Source organism: Corvus moneduloides, chromosome 2 (genome assembly GCF_009650955.1).
Source record: "Corvus moneduloides isolate bCorMon1 chromosome 2, bCorMon1.pri, whole genome shotgun sequence".
Taxonomy (NCBI): Eukaryota; Metazoa; Chordata; class Aves; order Passeriformes; family Corvidae; genus Corvus; species Corvus moneduloides.
The window spans coordinates 38,901,655-38,922,866 of NC_045477.1; the positions used below are offsets into that span (position 1 = coordinate 38,901,655).

Genomic DNA, 21,212 nt, shown 5'->3' on the forward strand with positions numbered 1-21,212 from the left:
CGTCACGTCCGGCGGCCACGCGGCCCGGAAGCGCTCTCCGGGCCCCGCCTCCCCGGAGCCGCCGGCGGTGCTGGGGCCGCAGGTACCGGAGCAGAGCGGGGCGGATGGGAGACCTGCGGGGCGAGCGGGGATCGCTCGGTCTCTTGCGGGGAGGCGCGGCGCGGCCTGCCCGGGGTGATGTGGGCCCGCGGAGGGAAGCGGGGCCGGTGCTGCGGGCCGAGCCGGGCCCTTGGGGCGGAGCAGAGACCCTGCCCCAAAGTCCGGGCTGCTCTCCAGACGCTTTGTTAGTAAAGTGAGCAGCGTTTGGAATGCGGTCAGCGAACCCCCGCACAGTGTTGCACTGCCAGTCCGAAGGTGGTGCCGATCGGGGATCGGGATAACACGGTGCTTTTCTAGCATGGATATTATCTGGGAGTATTGGCAGACCTGGGAAAGCCCGAGTTAGTGAAGGAACACTGAGTTTGATCTTGAGTTTTGCTGTTTGTTGACGTCCACATCATGCATCAGATGGTTTTATTGACAGTGCACCGATAACAGTTACAGTTACTGTAAATATTGTTGTACATCTGCTGCTCACAGATCCTGACTGAAAATGAATAAAGACAAGCAAGCTGATGAAGATGATGATGACAACGAGCTGTTCGAAGACTTCACGGAGCATTTTAACCAACTTGAGCTGCTGGAGACGCACAGGCATTTGATTCCTGTAGGAACTCAGAGCTGTTGGTCAGGACAGTCTGATGATGACGATGATGAGCAAGAAAGAAGCGAGGAATGGTACGAAATGCAAGAAAAGAAAATGGAAAAAAATCCAGAGAAATTGCTACTCTGGGCAGCTGAAAACAATCGGGTAAGGTACTTGCTCTGTTCATATGTATCATTTACAAGAATGTTCTTTTGAGCATACATTTATAATCTCATCCAGAAACAAAAATTTACCTCCTTTCTTTCTCTGAGCTGTTTTGATCTGGTTTTGCGAGCCACTGTATGTAAAACATCCCCCTTTGTAGTCGACACACACTAAAACATCTCTGGATCCACTGGCTTTTAGAACAAAATTTTGATTTCAGTTCAAAGTTCAAGTAATAGCACTTTGCTTTAACTTCTATAAACTGAAAGCATTCTAGGCTCTTCAAGGCAAATAAGCCTTTTAACTGGGGTGGAGAGTATCTGAAATTTTTTTGTTTCAGAAGCTCCACATGCAGATAACAAATGACTATTTTAATATATTTTTATGGAATAAAACCCTTCAACTTTATTGTTGAAAGTGAGGAAGAGATGACCAAGATTCCTTTTTTTGTAGCTGACTACACCCATGTGTACATTTATTTTTGTTAGTTGCCTTACTTACACACAAAAGCTCTATCTGCAGTTCTGTGGAGGTACATATGTCTTCACAGTAAAGAGGGGAGGCGAAGAGGTGTAAGGGAAGGTACTCCTAAAGGTATATGATGTTCATGCTGTGGCTCTTTAAAACAACCCATGCAAAACAAATGAAAAAACCACAAAATCCTCCGTCCTAGTAACAATAATTGGATTCATTTTAAAATCCCTTGTTACACTTAAGTGCTTTTGACTCTGACAGAAATTGCTTTTCCATAAAGCTTCAGGACCATGAAAGCCATACATCTTGTTTCGTAGAATCACGTGAAGTTCCCTGTTTTCTTTAAACAGCTGAGTACTGTGAAGAGGCTCCTGACGGAAAAGCTGGCTCCAGTGAATGCTCGTGATGAAGATCAGTACACTCCTCTCCATCGAGCTGCCTACAGCGGGCACTTGGATGTTGCACATGAATTGGTGGCCCAAGGGGCCGATGTTCACGCACAGACCGTGGATGGCTGGACGCCCCTGCACAGCGCCTGCAAGTGGAACAACACCAGAGTGGCTGCATTCCTGCTCCAGCAGGGTGCAGACATCAACGCACAGACAAATGGTCTGCTGACACCCCTGCACATTGCTGCAGGAAACAAAAACAGCAGGGAAACCCTTGAACTCCTGCTGATGAACCGCTATGTGAAGCCAGACTTGAAAAACAACTTGGATGAAACTGCCCTTGACATTGCAAGGAGGACTGATATATATCACTACCTTTTTGAAATTGTAGAAGACTGCATAAATGCAGTGTCCCCATAAAAGCTTGTGAATGTGAGGTTCTCTGCCTCTTTCTTGTTAGTGTTCTGCATGCCCATCGGTGGTGGTCTGTCTCTTTCAATGAGGTTTTAATGTAAGATACTTCAGTATTCTCCTCAGGCAAAATGTCACTTCCTGCAGCGCAGCCCAGTGGTCACGCTCGTACTTTGAAGCGTTACTGCTGTTAGTCAAGGTAGTCAGAAAGTCTCAGTAATTTCTGTGAGTTTCCATTGAATTAGTGCAGATTTGCAGAGGCCTTTGTAAGTTGTCTCTAGTGTCAAAGCAGGAGGGAAAACTGGAATATTTACTTGATGTGGAAAAATTCTGGCTTGGTTATGCAGAGTTTATTACAGCTCACTTGAAAATTATTTTTTGAGAAATTTTAACTTTTTTAAAACTGCATGAAAGCTCAGAATGAATGTAACTTATTTGGGTGATACACAAAATGTTAAATGAACCTGATGTAAGGCTTATTATAAAATAAAATATTTGACCCAAAGTATTTTGTCATATTTTTAATTGAAAGCCCATTTATCAATGCAATTGCCTGCTCATAAATCAAATGCATTATTCATAGGATAAGAAAGTCGTTTTGGTTTATTTTTTTTCCTGGTGCTTTTCAAGGAAGTGACTTTCTATCAACATCCTGTTTACTTTTCCCTTGCAATTAAGTTGCCTAAAAACTTAATGGCAAGAATGTGGCATTAGTTGGAAAAAATGAGCCGCAACCATGTGAGAATAAACAACCAGCATACTGTTGTGTTTGATTTAGTTACAGCTTATTTAGTATTTCTCTCTCAGTTTTGAGTTAGTACACTAAAATTTCCCTGTGGTAAGGGCATGCTGTATGATTTTCAACTTCAACTTTACTATCTGTAATTTAGAAGTGGAGAAAGTTGCTTCTCTGTTAAACAAATTGACCTGAAAATTGAATGTAAGAGCTGAAGTACTGTCACTATGAGAGCTGTAATAAACACTTCACTGTCCCATGCAGGTGCCTTACTGAGTGATCCCAGGCTCCTTCCACTAAAACATATGAAGCGCAATTGTAGCAGTAGCAGCAGCAGCAGCAGCAGGTTTGGGTTATGTTGGCCCGCATTTGGTGCTCTGATCAAGCTACTGTGGAGGGTGTCTCAGTAACCTGCCTTTTAGAAGCAGTGTGTAATGTTCAACACTTGTTAGATAACGAAGCACAACCTCTAAGCTATGAATGGTGTAAGATGATTTTAATGCCTATTATCTTTCAAAGTTTGGTTCCAGAACATCTGTGGAAGATCAATATACCTTGAAATGCATCAACAAATAACAGAGATGTGGATTTCAAGGCCATCTCAGTCCAATAAGCAATGTCTGAAGATGCCTCATTTTATGACCAAGCAGTACTTTTGAGTATCAGTAGATCTGCATCTAAACTGGACTCTGTCATTCTTCCCCTCAGTCCGGCATTGCCTCGGGCGAGGGTGACACAGCATCCTTCCGTGGTGACAGCCCACAGGGGTACAGAGTTCGTGATGTGCGTGCCCCGCTGCCGTGGCCATGCTGAGTGGCACAAAGGAGCAGCTCTTACTGGTACCCAGAGCCGTCCCCCACCCCGTGCGCCGAGCGGCGGCCAGGGCCTGCTGTCCCTGGGGCTGGCGGCTGCCGCACCCTGCCTCGGGGGCCGCCTCGGTCCCTCGGGAGCGGGCAGCCGCCGAGGCGCAGCCCCGACGTGGCGGCCCCGCCTGCCGGGCAGCCTGGCAGCCCCCGCGGCAGCAGCCCGGCCCAGCCATGAGGGCGCGGCGGCGGCGGCCAGGAGGGCGGCGGGCCCGCAGGTGCCCGCGGCGGCGGCCGGGGAGCCGGGCAGCGAGGCCCGCGGCGAGCAGCCCCGTGAGCACGGCCGTGCCCGGTCCCCGGCCGCCCCTGCCCCACCCCGCGGTGTCCCCTCGGGAGCAGAGCCGTTCCCCGCGGCTCCTCACTGATGCCCCCCAGCACCGCGGCAGGGCTGCGAGTAGCGCGCTGGCTGGCAGAGACTGCCCTGGTGCCTTGGGGTGCCCGCATCCCTCTTCAGCGCCTTGGAGACTTCTGCAGCAAGGACATCTTCTTGGGTGCCTCTCCATCCACGGCCCTTGCCTGGGGATGTCTGCCATGGGGAGGCACAGTGGCCGTCTCCCCGAGTGCCCTGGGGTGACTTTGATTACCAGCACACCCCATCTGGGTGTACCCAGCAGGGTCCTGTCCTGTACCATCCTCGTATCCTGAGGAATTGCTCGATGTCGGGGAGAAGGGCCAGACTGAACACTATCATATATTTGTAAATGATTGGGTTCACAGTGTGTTGAAGACAGATGCAGAGCAGCATAACTTGACTTTGCACTCAGCAAAGCATGTCAGCATTCGGGGTTTTACAATAACTGGTTGTTTTGTACTATGTTTTACTAACAGGCCAGAAATGTGTGCATGTGGAGCTACCTAGGAGAGTTAAAGAAATACTTGAGGAGCACCTTCATTTTGAGAAAGAAGAATGCAATGTTAAACATCCAGCTGCAGGTACTCCTCTTTATCAGCAAATGGCAAGTGTTTGTCAGGACAAGTGATTGTTTTGAGGAACTATAGCAAAATTGTTATTATGAAAAAACCAACCCAGAACATTTATGTAATAGCATGCAAAACATTTAGAAACAGTAGAATTGCATATAGTCTTTATTACTCTTTTCTTTTTTTTTTGGTCAGAAATTATGAGACTAGAGAGAACATGGATAATTCTATATGATCTATCAGTTTAATAAAACAGAAACAATTGCTAAGCAGTAGGGAGGTTTCATTACCTTTTTCTTTGAAAGAAGTGCTGTAGTTATTAGAATACTGTTTCTCTTGTGTAGGATTGAAACCCAATTCTAAACTCACTCAAAATGAATTTAAAACAGTTGGATTCACAGAAAAAAGTGTACATAAATTAGCTGATGTAATCAGTACCCAGTAGACGTAAAGCCCGTTTGAGCCTGCAACTCTTATTACTGTGATTAGCCTCTGTAGGGGATTACTTAGGTAGCCTCTGTTTGTAGCAAGCAGAGGAAAAAAGGCACTTTGGACGTTCTTTTGACCTGTCCTAGATACCTGTCATTGCATGTGTCATGCTCTAAAAGTGCCTGTTATTTTCCTGTTGACTGAAAAGGGATTCTGAACACAGAGCTGAATTGCAGATGTTAACACTGGTCTGCTCAATCCGCTCATGTGCCTAAACCTACTGAGAGCTGAACACAATTATTTTTTCTGCATCCATCTGCCAATGGATCAAAATTGTCTGGAATATTTCAGTCTGGTTGAATAAATGGATGCTACCTTGTATGTTCTCATGACTTTTGAGGAGTCTCCCAAAGAAATGTGTGTTACAAAGGCTTAAAGTACTAAAGATAATATAGAAACACTACACAAATATTTATTACAGGACTGTATAATATGGATCTATAGCAAGCTCAGTACAGAAATTATATGTATAGCAAAATGATATAGGCATAGCATAACAATGATAAATGATAAATATGATAAATACAGATAGATGCTGTTGTACAGATTATTCAGTGAGTACTGAATTCCTTTTTCAGCTGTTTGGAGAATTAGAAATGCTTACTAAGTGACCTGGCCTCTGATAGACAGCAGTTGTCAGGTTGGATGGTTACCTATTTACATAGTTTAGACTACTAAAGTGTATTGTTTAAAATAAATTAGATGCCAGTAAATTGTAACCTTTCCACAAAATAAATTAACTTTTTATTTTGTTCTGGTGGTGATGGCTTTGGTTTTTTGTTAGTTTGGTGTGGTTTGGTTTTTTTGGGATGGATGTTGTTGTTTTCTGTATTTTTTATGAGGGCATTTGCTATTCCAGAATGACCAAAAAAGGATGCTGGATGCATCAGTGGTATTACTGCAGTTTCTTATATGTTATAGACAAGCTATATCTTGCTTCAGTTAGGAGCCTGAGTAGTCCTAAGGTGTTCTACAAACAGTAGAGAGCATTGTGGACCTTTAGCAATCTGAATTGCTCTCTAAATACGTCAATCTCTTTTCATTAACTATGGAAGAATATTATGGTGTTGTATTATATTAATTCCAGAACAAGCTGAAGTAATCAATTATAAAGCTATTCTTTCGCCAAATTGTTACCAGTGGCTCTGGAAGGCGTTTGGAATGTGAAAAACAATTTCTCCGTTAGAAGCCTGAAACCAGTGTCACGGAACAGAAAGGATTTACTTTTACAGCCTCAATTCTACTCAAGACATGCAAGAATGAAAAGTAAGAGTCAATAATAAGAAACTTTTACTATAATACTTCATTTTTAAGTTGCAGGGCATCTTTCTGCAGAGCTAACCCATTTCTTCCTTTAGTAAGTAGGCAACAGACTTCAAAATCTTTGCATAAGAAATCTGTTCAGGACTGCTGTGTTGAATCACCTTATTTCATATTCTGAAACCTTTCGTAAATGTGTGGAATAATCACTTGTTTCCTACTGATAGATGGTGAGTGTTGGTTTCATGTTCATTATGAACCTTACTGTTCTTAGTGTCCAACCTTAAGAAATTCAATTGTTTGGAAAAGCACTCCTCCAGCCCACCTCCTGAAAAGAGCTTGATCTAGGTATTCTTTCAGGCATTTTAGTATTTGCCTGCAATGGTCAGCTGGTGCTCTGGGAAATGCTCTCTTTACAGGCTGTGGAGTGTGGCTTTTGTGGAGCAGACCTGTTCTTCATAGATTTTAGTATAGTGTGTGCCCACATTCTCTCCTAACCTAACTCTTTTCCAACCCTAAGGAAACAGAGTTCGTTAGCTCATAAAAGGAATATTTTTAGTGCCATGAGCTTGCAGAATATATGAACTCAGCATATTTTGTCATTACATGAAGCTCCTCCCCACATTCTCGGGGGATAGTGGTTTAAAAATACAGGAAGCTGCATGCGTATCATCATCTTGTGAGATCAGGAGATAGTGGCATCTTACAAGAGCAGCATGGATTAAGTTAATACTGGTATAAGAAGTGTTTAACTAGTACAGCCTTCTGCCAAGCTGCCTTTACTTTAGAGTTACTACTTGTAGGAGCACTTCAGTTATAGAGCAGACCTAACAACTATAGAATGATTCAGAGTTTTGAGATGTTGGCATCATTTTAAAGCTCATGTACCTCAGGCTTTTAGTGAAGGCAAGCAGAGTTTTCAAAGATCATGATCTTCTCCATTTCCTGTTAAGAACCATGAAGAAAGAAGAGCTTTAAAACAAGGCAGTTTATTCAGATTTATGTAGGTGCTGAAAATCTGTTCATTTTCCTTTGGGAATTTGGATGTACCTTCATTCTTAGGGACTACTGCTAGAGACAAGTGTTTCTCTCCTCACTAGCTATGCTGCCTGTTTTGCAGTGGGCGGGCAGACATCGTGAGAGAAGAGGTGGCAGAAAAGATACATAATGGGAGAAACACTGGGAGCAATCTGGCTTCAGCTCCTATATTCACCAAACCAGCTCCATTCACTCACTCTTTTCTGTGTAAGGATCTGGGGAAGAAAGGAGGCACTAGTGGGGAACAGGCTACAGAAATGGACAAAAGGGAAGAGACATTTCTAGAAAGAAGGTGAGCCCACTGTGTTTAGTGCCAGAAGGACAGGAACTAGTGAAAGGAAAAGGAAGAAGCACTGATAAGGGGAATGAAAGAGGAGACATACGGAAAGTTAGAAATTCCTGAAGGAAACAGAAAAGAGGAGAATACAGTTCAGCAACACAGAGATAGAAACTGTAAAAAATGAAGGGAAAATATGCAAGAGATATAAATAGAAGAGAGAAAAAGAAAAAAATATATATTCATATTGCTGAACTAACTTAAGTTAATGCATTTTTGCTTCTTCCTTTTACTGCCTTTCCCTAAAAGTGACCAGTGGTTTGGAGGGCTCACTATGTGGTGTCTCATCCATCCTTAGAGCAGATGTTGTCTTTTTTACGTATAGCTGAATGTCAGTGCTGTGAAGACCTGAGCCTGCTTTGATGTGTCAAATCAAACATCAGCATAATTAGCTACCTTTGGAAATGTAGATCTGTATTTATAGGATTTTGAATTAAGTTCTGCTTGAATATGGAGCTATTTCCTTTTTGTTGTTTTATTCATATCTTCATGCTACTTTTTAATCTGGTAAGTAGCTGAATCTGATCCATATTTCCACCAGTGATGAAGATGTCACAATCCAAAGATTACAAGACGTTCTTGCTGACAAACGTGCAACTGTGAAAGTCAACATTTCCATAGTCTTCTCTTTTTCAAAGGGATTCTAAGTTCCAGCAGGTGATTGTAATATAATTGAAGAGATGCCTTACAATGCTTTAGGCTGAGTTCATCCATTAAACTGAGCATTTCAGAAGGCAAGAGTTCATGATTTGGTATCTAGCCTGATTTAATGAAAGTTTAGCATAAATAAGATTCTCTCTATATAAGAGCTATCATGGTATCAAAGAACCACAGAGACATCATGGAACCTGAAATAACTTGCCATTCTCACTCTTAAACCATTATTACAATGAGGTAACACCAAATGAATATTACTTTGCTTTGTATTATCATGCCACTTACGAAACAAATGCGGATCCTTCTAGGTACTGCATAAAACCAGAAAAGAAATGGGGTCCTCCAGAGCTGTTTCACCATGGACTCCCGTGTGCTGCAGGGGCACAGCTGGCTCACCATGGTCTTCCCCACAGGCTGCTCTGGCTCCTGGAACATCTCCTGCCTCTCCTTCTCCACTGACCTTGGTGTCTGCAGGGTTGTTCTTACATATTCTCACTCCTCTCTTCTCTGGCTGCAATTGCTTCTGTGCAGTAACTTTTTCCTTCTGAAATTTGTTATCCCAGAGGCACTACCACCACTGCTAATTGGTGCAGTCTTGGTTAGCAGCAGATCTGTCTTGGAGCCAGATGGTATTGGCTCTGTTGGACACAGAGGAAGCTTCTAGAACTTCTCGCCGAAGCCACCCCTGTAGTCACCACCCTGCTATCATAACCTTGCTTCAAAGGTGGAGATGGGATTTGTTTCTGGGGCTCTCAGTTTCTCAGGAAGTATCTATAACACACTAAATATTTTTAAAAAGGAAGTCTCAGTGACAACTTTATGAAAGTGGATTTTGATTTCCTTTGGGTTTTTTTTACATTTATCTGTGAATTAAATTAGATGTTTGTTCTTTGATTGTCTGGAACTCTTCTCTGACATTAAAAGCTTGATTTTATTTTTGTATCAGTGAGAACAGATAAAAGAAAAACCAAAACCAAAACAGCCCCTCAGTTGGCTTCAAGTCAACTTTTTTCAGTGTTTCCATTTGACTTCTAAATGAAAAAAACTATTGGCACTGAATATTGTACCTGAGGCACTAGAGGAATAGCTCCTTTTGAAAATACTGCTCCCACTTTTTAGATGCAAATTTGATCATGAATCACACAATAACATTGGAAAAACACTGGATTTTCAGAGGCTTTGATTAGGCTTGTTGCATCTTGCTTCTGCTTCATTTTATTTTTATCCTACTCCCCTCTCCTTGCTTTCTCATGCTCTTTCATAATCATGTTTTAAAGTTTTCCAAATGAAAATACTTTCTGGCTCTATCTTGGATTCCTTCACTAGCTCAGGTTTGGTGCACCATTTGGTGCACATTTTTTCCCTCTTCCTTTTTTTGCGACCTTCTACAAGAGAAATTCCTGTTAGACCTCTTCCACTGAATATATTACCTCAATTATGAGGCTTGGGTAATTCTTACCTAGTCTGATATATTCATGTTCATGACCTTTTTATTTGTCTCCTCTTTTATCTGAATAAAACATAGCAATTAAAAAAATACCATATTGTGTAATATTAATAGTATTAATATTACTGTGATATTTATAATATCTTTATAATATTTCATTAAATAGGGTGTTGGGTAATTTCAATTAACTGTGCTCACATTTTATCCTAGTGACTTTTTACTGTCTAACTGTTCAGCTCTCCTTTTCTCCTTTTCTCCTTTTCTATTTTATTATTTCATTGCCAAACTCAACATTACTGTTTTGAAAGACAATTGTTATCATTGCTTATAGGATTACATCATTGCATGTATTAGTAACAGTGATTAAACAGTTACATTTTTCCAAGGCTACATCTACATTATTAAGTAATGAAGCACAACAGGAGGGGGTCAAGTTATTAAAGCAGTTGGTATTGAGAGCCCCATAACTAGATTATATGTGGTTTAGGAAATTTACTTCAGATTAGGGCTAGGTTTGTCTCCTGGAGTGAGATATGGCCCTGATCCCTGATGTTCAAAGATGTCCAAAGAGAAGTTTTGCCACATATCCTCACCCTCTGTCCTGGGAGATGCTCACTGGGTAAAATGAGAGCATCAGTGCTGGTTGCACATCACTGTCTCTTTCCACTGTGGCTGCATAAGATGAAGTCCAGTGCTCAAAAAACCTAAGGAAGATTGAAATTACTGATACCTGCTAACAAATATCCAGAGAGCCAAATTCTGGCTTTCTGGTACCCACACGTGTCTAAGTGTCTGAGGATCGTGTGGGACTGCTAGGAAAATTTTCTGCTCTGATTTTGCCTGTGGTCTACACTGGCGAACAACGAAGTTGTGTGTTTCCATGGAAGATTGAGGAGTGTCCTGGACAGGATCCTTCATTCACAGTGTGCACAGCACATTTGTTCATGCCTGTGCCTTGACCTGGAAATATCAACTTCACATGGTTTTAATCCAACATTGCTCACAGTCACAAGTGTAGCTGGGCAGAATATTTTAACATTGCCTTTGCTGCATATGCAGAAACATGAGTTTGTCTGTCCAGAAACTGTTCAGGCATCAACTTTCAACTGAATCTTTTATCTCTGGTTGTATTTCTGAATTTTAAACTTCCAAGCAGAAAGATCATAATCCTAAATATGAAACACTAGGTAATCAAATTACAGGTATTTAAACTTCACGCTGAAATACGAAGTGTGCAATTTATACAGAACAAAACTTTCATCACTCCTTTTCATACAGAATTTGTGTTCTTACTTGGCAAAACTTGCATTGAAACCATGGGGACTATTTTTGAAGAAGGAACTTCAGCATCATTCTTAGTGTCATTTTGGTACCAGACAGCATCCTGCTATGCTTTGAACCTGATCACAGTTTCTTAGGATGAAAAACTCCACAAGGTTTCCCCAGCTGACAGAATGTCTGGGTTGATAGATGTGACTGAAAACACAACCATGTCTTGCAGTACCTTTTAAACTGCCTTTGTAAAACAGTTGACAAATAGCTTCAAAGACTTTTCTAGGCTTAAATATTTCTGAAGTGTGACAAAACAGAGTGAGTCAGAGTAGAGGAGGAAGCCAGTTGGGAAGTTCCAGACGAAAATATTTCCTGCTGTTAGAGATGGCAAATATTCAACCTTCAAATAAGCAAAATATTTTTTATTTTGCAACAGCTTCATTACTAACACACAGCATTTTATTTTAAATTCCTGACTATCAGCAACATGAGAACTTGCTGTGGTTTCCATGGAGCAGTTAAAGCACTCCCAAGTTGCATATACAGTGCCAAGAAGTCTGTGTGGTCCTCAGTCCATGGGGCTATCTCCTGGGCTGGTTTATTTCCAAAGCAGACAAAACTAGATGTGCTCCCTGTGGGAGGTCTTCAGGCATCTGGCAACACTGCTCAGCCTTCATCGTGTTGTACTTCTCAGTGATGTCCATGGAGTTTTTCCCGAGTCAGAGTGAGCAATATCGCTTGACAAAATGCTGCCAGCACAGAGTAGCTGATGTGATCGTGCCATGGACATGCTGTGTCTTATGGCAGAAATGAGGCAAACTGAAGTTTATACAGGTTACTGCCAGGCTGGTATTTATTCTCTAGACAAGAAATGAGACATTAAAAAGGGGAGAGAAACATCTCACCTACACACAGATCTGAGGACATCTGACTTCTAACCTTGGTCCTGACACTGAGGTCGCTCCCTGTATCCCTCACTCTACAGCAACACATCACATCTGGCTTTTAAATTTACTACACCAAGGTTTCTAGGAGGTTGCTAGACTTGTAGATGAAGGCACATCTATCATTACTTTCAGTAGTGACTATGTTGAATATCCAATTAAAAATGTGTTTCTGTTATTTTTCATATCGTGAGGGTTTGAAGACAGCAGCAACAAAGCAGTCAGATCTGTAATTTGTAAAAATTCTAAAATATGTCTTAAATATACATTTCATCTTGCTCTAGATATAAATTCTAAAAAGATTTGTGAACTAGTGGACTACATACAACATGTAAATATAAACATATATTTAGTTTCCACAGAGCCAGGTGTAACATGAAGATGAATTTAAGGTATTACTCATAGAAACAATTTAGGCTACTGTCCTCTCATCTTGAAATGATTAAATTCTTATTTGCTATAATAAACCAAATATCGTTATAATTCTGGGTATCTATGTTGTATATACAACCACAACTTACTGTGGATTTCAGTAATAGCTTTTTTTAAGATGCAGTGTAGATGTTGTGTTTAGGAATGTTTAGCTGATGTTGTGTTGAGGAACACAGAAATCCATGTTTTGATTTTATGCTAAATAATTCAACAGATTTGTCTCTGTATAACAATAGTCTTAATATGGATGCCATTGCAGTGTGGATGAAAGTCACACTGAAGTTTCCCTGTGAGATGGCAAAAAAATCAAAAGTAACTAGGCAACTCTTGCTATGAATTGTCACAATAGAAGGTGGTTTTTTTTTGGTCTTTCAAATTTGTCACTATTTGGCTTATAAAGATTTCCATGTTAAGCTGTCCTGAAACATTTAATAAATGCTGAATTAATGCAAACATTTTTGTTGACTTACCATAGGCAGGGTCAGGCCTTACATCATCAATGTAACTGGTCAGGCTTTGGATTTGGAATGCTTAGCAGCAAATCTTCAAGCAATGGAAATGAAAACATGACTAGATAAAGACGCCTCTAAAGTCACGTATCAATGCTGAAAGCTCCTGAAGGAAAATAAGAACTGTCATTGCAGCTGATACGATCAAATTTATTGAGTGAATCAGAATTCCACGGAAGTCAATTGAGCTCTCCCACTCACTTTCACAAGTCCCAGGTTTCTCATATTATCTGAAAGAATGTCTGAATAAACAAAATAACTAACAGTTGCGTGTTGTGTTCATTTTATGTAGTGTTCCGTGTATCGGGTGGGCTCTGGATTGAATCTACGCACAGATTAAGGCTTCACAGGATTTTACTCTCCTTGGTATTGCATTTCTGTATTTTTTTTTCCAGTTTTCTACTGTAGTAAAGTAACTTTCCCATATTTCCATTTTGTGACTAAAATCAGTGTTATTTATCAAGAGAGGCTCTAGCGCCGGCAATGATTCACCTCATCCACTAGGGTGGACTAGTGTTCCTTGGAGATTCCTTCCAACCAATGCTGTATGGTGAAGCGCAGGCAGCCAGATACCAACTCCAGCCACAGCTGTTGGCATTTCTTATACTTTATGAGTGCTTGCAGCATGGATTATGGAAGTACTATGTACATAGTATGTAAGGACTATGTACATAGCCCAAGTACCACTTGGACTATGTACAATTGGTTTATGAATGCACATAACTTAGTTACTAACCTAACAGCACCCTCACACACAACTGTGCTTTATTTTTTAGAGTCAACAGGCCTGAATCACTTTTCTTACTAATACAGAGTCAAGTCGTAGCGCCTTGATGTATGTAGTATGTAAAATCTATGCTGAAATCCAAACAGTCAGTGAGAATTTATGCCTGGTGTACCTCTGCTGCCTTCCGTACATATATATGAGAGGACCTTGATTCTACAGTTGTTGGATATGAGCATGTGCAATGTCAGAGCTGGAAACTTGTCCAGTTCTGTACAAACACTGTTAGAACTGTGTGAGTCAAGAACCTCTCAGTTCACTGAAGCAAATTACTTAGGAAAAAAGTTTTGAGTCTATGTGATGTACTTTTTCATAGCAACTCTGTGAAGCAGAGCTGGAAAAAGTAATTTTCTGGTAACCATAAGGTTTTGTAGTTTTTAAATAATTGTGAGATTTTAAAGTAAATATGTATGATTATAAGAAAGCTGTAAAGGAGCAAAAAGAATCCTCTTTTACAAATTCTTTTCCTTTAGTTTTCCAAATGGTTAATCCTCCTAGAGGTGCTTGAAACTGATTGAATTTGACAGGAATTCAAAGCTACTGTGGCAGCTGTCACTTCTTTTTTTTTTCTTTCTTTTTTTTTTTCCTAAATAAGTGACTTATTCAAATGTGAGGAGGAAGGAGCAGCGGAGACAGCATGTGATGAACTGACCGCAGACCCCATTCCCCATCCTCCTGTGCCGCTGTTGGGGAGGAGGCAGAGAAATTGTGAAAGAAGTTGAGCCTAGGAAGATGGGAAGGGTGGGGAGAAGGTGCTTTTCAGTTTTGGTTTGATTTCCTATCACCCTACTCTGATTTGATTTGCAATAAATAATTTCCCCAAATCGGTTTTGTTTTGCCCGTGACGGTAATTGGTGAGTTCTCTCTCCCTGTCCTTATGTCGACCAGAGAGCCTTTCGTTAAATTTTCTCTCCTCTGCCTTGCTGATGAAGGCAGTGACAAATCGGCTGTGATAAACACCCAGCACCAAGCCAGGGTCAACCCACCAGAGGTGCCAGGGTGCGGGCGCCCTGAGACCCCTTGTGAGCGTCCCCACAACCCTTCCCGTGCGTGCTGGGGCCTGGGCTCTCACAGGGGATCCCTCCCGAGTGCGGGGACACAAACTCCTTCTGCGGCCCCGAGTCGGGCATGAGCAACAGAGCGGCCCGGGTCGGGCGTCACCTGCACCGTCACCCCGGCTGCCGTGGCGGTGCCGCCGCACCGGGGAGGGGCGAGGCCACGAAACCCCGCCGGGCACCCGAGCACGGCTCTCCCCGAGGGCGGAGCGGCAGCGGCCGCGGCGGGCGGGACAAGGCGGCACCCAGGGGCGGGGGGCGGCACCCGGGCCGGGAGGCGGAGGGCTGAGGACGGGCCGGCATGGCCGGGAGGGGGGGCGGTGGCAGCGGCACCTCCCCGCCGCCGGGGCCGGGGGTGGGGGCAGAGCGGCGGCGGCGGCAGCAGCCCCAGCCCCAGGATGCGCTGCCCGGCCCCGGCGCCGCCGGTGCCCTGCGAGGGCCAGAGCGGCGTCAGCGGGCGGCAGGGATGGATGCGGCCCCGCGGCGCTGCCCCAGCTGCTGCTGGCGGCGGTGGCGGCGGCGGCTGCGCGGGCGGCGGTGGGCGCTGGCGGCCGGGCTGCTGGGCGCCGCCGCGGCGCTCGCCCTGTACTCGGCGCTGCCCGAGCCGGCCCGGGCGGACGGCGAGGCGGTGACCGTGCTGCTGTGGTGGGAGCCCTTCGGCCGCCCGCGGCGCTTGCCCGACTGCCGGCGGCGCTACAACATCAGCGGCTGCCGCCTCAGCGCCGACCGCAGCCGGTTCGGCGAGGCGCAGGCGGTGCTGTTCCACCACCGCGACCTGGCGCGGCACGGCGCCCAGGGGCTGCCCCGCGGGTTCCCGCCGCGGCCCCCGCGGCAGCGCTGGGTGTGGATGAACTTCGAGTCGCCGTCGCACTCGCCCGGCCTGCGGGGGCTGGCCGGGCTCTTCAACTGGACCATGTCCTACCGCCGCGACTCCGACGTATTCGTGCCCTACGGGTACCTCTACGTCCCGCCGGCGCCCCGGCCCTTCGTCCTGCCCCGCAAGACACGGCTGGTGGCCTGGGTCATCAGCAACTGGAACGAGGAGCACGCCCGGGTGCGCTACTACCGCCAGCTGAAGGAGCACCTGCCCATCGACGTGTACGGGGCGCGGGGGCTGGCGCTGGCCGAGGGCGGCCTGGTGGAGACCGTCTCAGCCTACAAGTTCTACCTGGCTTTCGAGAACTCCCAGCACACCGACTACATCACTGAGAAGCTCTGGAGAAACGCCTTCTCCGCCAGCGCCGTGCCCGTCGTCCTGGGACCCCGCAGGGCCAACTACGAGCGCTTCATTCCCCCCGACTCCTTCATCCACGTTGACGACTTCCCCAGCCCCCGGCTACTGGCCACCTACCTGAAATTCCTCGATAAAAACAAACCAAACTACAGGCGGTACTTTGCCTGGAGGAAGAAGTACGAAGTCCACGTCACCTCCTTCTGGGATGAGCATTTCTGCAAGGTCTGCGAGACTGTTCGGGCAGCTGGGAATCAAATCAAGACTGTTCGAAATCTGGCCAGCTGGTTTGAAAGCTGATGCTCCTGGCGGGTGAGGCTTGCCTGGACAGCCTGGGCCGGCGTCAAGGTGTAGGGGACGATGGGTCTTACAGAGATCGGTAGCCAAGGTAGTCGGTATTAGCCACAGAAGACTGGCATCAGTGAGAGAAGCGTACAGGTACATGAAAACAAGCTGTGAAAAGCCTACAAAAGGAAGATTTTTATTAAGGAGAAAATTATGGAAGTACAAAGAGACATTATGCCAGATGATTCCTAAGGAGCAAAGTTAAATTTCCAAATGTTGTACAGTTACAGAACTTTTAAAGTTCTGCACAGCTCAACATAAATATCCGATGCCAAGTTCTTCAGCCGTACAGCTGAAACCAATTTAGGCGGCTATGACAACTTCCTGGACCGTGAAACTTTCCTCTGCTCACAGAGGATACATGATCAGTGCTGGTTTTCTGTGATACTAAAACAAAAATGAATGTTTTTAGTTGATTTTTATGCGTGTGAAAACTATTTACAGTTCTGAGCCGCAGGTGTTGAATGTAAGAATGTAATGATACAGTAGCACCTTTTAGCAATGCTTGAAATTAGCAGCCTGCTAATAATGCTTTGAACCAAATAAGTGTTTCATTTAGGAAAAAGCATATGGAGAATCTGAGTGGACAAGCAGCTCACATGATGTAGGGTATTTCTGCTACTACCTGCTGAAACCATAGGCAAGTTTATCATGTATGAAAGTAGAGAAGAGCTTTAAGTACAGGAAAAGACAGACTGTAGGGAAAAAATTTGGAACACTTCCACCCTCCCTTTATTCAGGAATTAGAATATGTTTACAGGTATCTGCATGTTTTTCTCTGCAAAATTATTGCCATACAGGGAAATGCAGGGAAAGGCTCAGAATGGCAGGGGTTTTATTACGGTATTGAGTATATACACAGAAAGGCTAACTTATTTCTCAAGTATCAGTAGACAGTGCCATTGTGTAGCAACTGTTTTTGGTTTATGGCATGCATTTTTAAAAATTCTGCTGGGGGACAGACTAGTCAGAATGCTGTTTTGTTGTTTGCAAAATAATTATTACCAAAAAACCCCCAAACTCCCAAATCACTCCCATTCAAAAAGAAAATTACGGTAGAGAATAAGATCTATGCTGTTGGTAAAATACAGATTGTGTGAGGAAAGAATATAAAAAGGGAAGGATTTACTATTTTCTTTTCCTTTGGTTTTGAGGTCCTTTTTTAGCTCAGTTTTTTAATCCATAAATAGGTTCTTAAGGTTGAACTTCCTTTGCCCAATGCCTGTCAGGAACATTTACAGTAGTTATTCCCTTTTAGACTCCCACATTTTGCTGGAGACATCCTAGCAGTCGATGTGTTGGTACTTTTTGGTTACATGTAATCTTGCTCAGTGAAAGCCAGAAAGAAACTTCGGTTACAATTCCACATCCTTGCCAAGCTGAGCCTCCCTGTCTTTTGCAGCTATGAAGTTTGGTGGCAAAAAAATTACAACCTACAAGAGACCTGCCCAAATGAGTAAGGTATTCATTCTGCTCCTTTTGAAGGAGCTGGATAATCCATGGAGTTACTTGGCAACTTCATTCAGAATAAAATCATGGGCACAGAACAGGTGGGAAAAGAACAAAGTCAGTTGCAAATAAAAGATGGGCATCAGAACAGGCGACTTCACTGACATTTGTGAGTCATATTTAGGTTAGGAAAGGATTAGATTTGATTTAAGCAGTATGGGATGTTGGATGAGTGTTTTTAAAATGTATGAGCTGGCAGTTTACTGTGATTTATTTCTGGTTAGATGTTCCCCATGATTAGGTAAGCATGGAACCAAGGATTATTGGAAAAAAACTAATAATAATGAAGTTCATTAATAATTTGCGTAGTTTTACCAGTTCAGATCTTGCAGGCTTCTGCAATTATTCCCTTCTGCTTTTGTGCAAGGAGGGATGGCTGAAAGTACTTGATGAACCTTTCTGTTGTCAGTGCCAGAGTTGCTGTAGAATATTTATTGGGAAGGGAATGAAAACAGTCTGTGCAATGCAGGGTGTAGTAGGGATGGTTCCTAATGCTGCACTTTCACTTCAAGAGGTATAAAGTGATTTAAAGTAAAATTTAAAGTGTTTAAAGTAAAAGTGTGTTCGTCATGGCATGGTCATTTATTTCTCTACCAGTGGTTGCTATTCCCATAACACTGGGTTTGATATTTTTAGAACTCTAATTTAGGTGTTGCATTAACAGTAATACCTAAGTGTCGGGATGATAGGTTCTCTCTCTCCCTTTGAATTTATAATATCTTTTTTTCTGTTCAGTTTTTATCACAGTTCATATAACTGTATACAAAAAACCAATCTTAAAAGTGATGAAATAATATTTAAGATTACACTACTTTTTACCAGTCTGATGAAACTAGTGCATTTTTTTCAGTCCTCCTAATTTTTTTAGCATTTAATGAAAGTTTCCAGGCACACAGTTCCTCTCTGTAATTATTAGTAATGCCACGGGCAGATCATCAGGCTACAGGAGCATGGGAATTTCCAGGGATCGCAAACATTAATTTTTTTTCTCAGCCTCTCTAAAAAAAGAGTTGAAGTCTTTGGTGAAATATTTTTGTAAAATTCAGAAAAGAGCTGCAAAGCAATTAAAGCATCATATTTGTATAAAGTGATCAGAATTGCACAGTATTTGTAAATTGTGCATTGAGGGTTTTCAAGAACTGTATGGTGAAAACTGCAGATTTGTAGTAATTATTGCAGAGCACTTGCACTGGGAGAAGAGAAGCCTTTTATAATTTCATCATTCTTACATGGGTGTTGCAAACTTGTCACTTTCTATTTGGGAAGAAACTCAGCCCAGGCCTAGAAGTGCTGAAGTCAGTATTACAATATCTCTGTAAATCTCTGGTTTTTGGCTCATCCACACCACGAGCTAGTAGTGTACTGTTACAGGCAGAGGACCAGCTTTTGTAATGCACTTTGTAGAGCTCCAGTTCAATGATAAATATAAAGCTTGCCTGAGCGAATTGGTTTGTACATTGGGTACCAGACTCCACAAGGCATTGCAGATGACATATACAACCCAGTTGTAAAAACGGGGGAAGTTATTTTCTATTTTAAGTAGAAAAGTTTCCTTGAATACATTTTGAAAAAGTTTTTATTCCATGCCTCAAAATATTGGGGTAGAGGGAGAGAAAGGAAGATCATTATCTTCTGGGTTTTATAAGGAGAAGAATTACCATTACTTTTTGATTATGATGTAAATGGAATGGAGAATTATGTGATCCCTCAAATTGCATATTGTATCTCAGGGAATTTTATATTGTAAGCTGTCTTGATCTTTATAGAATGAAGTAACTTTATATTAATTATATAGATTGACAATAAAATTAAAGCAAGTAGTGCAAAACAACCCTATTTTTTATTCTGTTGCCTGTGTTATGAAGGCTGTAGAAAACTGCTTTTTAAAAAGAATGAATGTCTTTTAATGTTCGTTTAATAAATAAAAGTGGCTGATTGTTCTCAAAGTAGTCAGACCATCTGAGGTGAGGCATGAAACCTGGTTCTGCCAGGAGAAAAATATTTTCATAGGAGAGGCTGTGCCGAGTTATTTTCTATATGAAAAGATGCATTTATTGAACTTGGGTGTTGGAAAAATGTCATTTCAAACAAAATCAAAAAACAGACTTTCTCTTGACCTAGAGAGAATTTGAATGTGGTTGGATTCTTTTGCCCCCCCTTAAATTTCAAAATGAGACTATGTTTATTTTGGTGTTCAGCATGTAGTGCTACATATACCTTTTCAGCTACAGCTTTTTTCATGGTTGTTCATGGTTGTCTTCAACTGAGCAACAAAAGATCAAGGGCCAAAAGCTCTTTTCCCTAAGCTCGTGTTAACGCTGATTGCTGCACAAGTGATGGCTTACCTCTCTCTTTACTCATCTTCTGAGCAGCTTGGTGCACAGTACTGAGAAAGCATTTCTGAAAATTCCTGCCCAGCCAGGATGGGGGCAGAGCTACAGTCCTTGCTTTTCCCCTAAGGTGATTGATGTTGTATCATTATCACATTTAACTTTTGTAAGTACCACTTAAACTGACTGCTTGCTTACTCCTACCTGAGGGGGAAAACATTTTTTTGCTCATTTTCCAGATGGCACTGAACACTGGATTGGGGAAACTGGTGTAAATATTTTTCTGACAAATATTGGGGACCGTTTGTTCAAGCTTGTTTGGTGACTCTTAAGCGAGTTATGCCTGATTAAGCTCACACAGCTTTCTTTCCAGCAGTCATATAAAATGGTGTTTGTTTTAAGAGAGTAAATAACCCTTTGTAGGGCCCACAGAGCTGACTCAATCTAAAATCTGTTGATGAGAACACAGTGTCTTAATGTGAATTTAAGTGGTGTTTAACTAAAGATAACTCAGGATCCAAGTGTAACAGCCTGTTTTTAATAAGTAAAAAAACCTCATTATTTGAATAACTTGCCTGTAACCAGTGTGGTTTATGTAACCAACTCAGTTAAACGATTTGCATAATTATGTATTTTCTTCTGTGTGGTCATTTTAAAAGCAATACGCAAGGCCAGAATTTCTATGTCTTCTTTGCATTCTGCAGATTTTTTTTTTTAATGATCTTGAGCTAAATACTTAAGCTTAATTTTGACACAATGGCAGCTGTTCCCAAGAGTCTCATCCCAAAGATCATCTGAGATAAAAAAGTTGAAGCCTGTTTTTCAGGAGTGCTTTGAGAGCTGCAGGGATTTCTCACTGCTGGCAGTAAGGTGCTCAATGTGTTCAGGAAGCATTGAGAAGCTATGACCCCCTTTTAATTGAAAAATTT

General features: G+C 42.7%; 2 protein-coding genes and 1 long non-coding RNA gene across 3 annotated transcripts; all 3 read left to right on the forward strand.

Moving 5' to 3' along the window:
• Positions 1-8: 8 nt before the first annotated feature.
• ANKRD49 (ankyrin repeat domain 49) lies at positions 9-3,121 on the forward strand. The gene is made up of 3 exons (XM_032099192.1): positions 9-82; positions 580-850; positions 1,675-3,121. Exons 2-3 carry the CDS (start codon positions 593-595, stop codon positions 2,131-2,133), a joined length of 717 nt encoding a protein of 238 aa, XP_031955083.1. The 5' UTR covers positions 9-82; positions 580-592; the 3' UTR covers positions 2,134-3,121.
• Positions 3,122-6,315: 3,194 nt separating this feature from the next.
• Positions 6,316-14,624, forward strand: LOC116439535. Its single transcript, XR_004238188.1, has 3 exons — positions 6,316-6,399; positions 13,806-13,871; positions 14,409-14,624. It is a non-coding gene; the product is annotated as an uncharacterized LOC116439535 (long non-coding RNA).
• Positions 14,625-15,169: 545 nt separating this feature from the next.
• FUT4 (fucosyltransferase 4) lies at positions 15,170-20,911 on the forward strand. Its single transcript, XM_032099193.1, has one exon. It carries the CDS (start codon positions 15,170-15,172, stop codon positions 16,397-16,399), a length of 1,230 nt encoding a protein of 409 aa, XP_031955084.1. The 3' UTR covers positions 16,400-20,911.
• The last annotated feature ends 301 nt before the right edge of the window (positions 20,912-21,212 follow it).

Excerpts from the sequence above, each read along its gene's own strand:
- ANKRD49 (XM_032099192.1), top strand. The coding sequence starts at position 593 with ATGAATAAAGACAAGCAAGCTGATGAAGATGATGATGACAACGAGCTG. Across the intron at positions 851-1,674 it reads GGGCAGCTGAAAACAATCGG|CTGAGTACTGTGAAGAGGCT; the intron begins GTAAGGTACTTG and ends TTCTTTAAACAG.
- FUT4 (XM_032099193.1), top strand. The coding sequence starts at position 15,170 with ATGGCCGGGAGGGGGGGCGGTGGCAGCGGCACCTCCCCGCCGCCGGGG.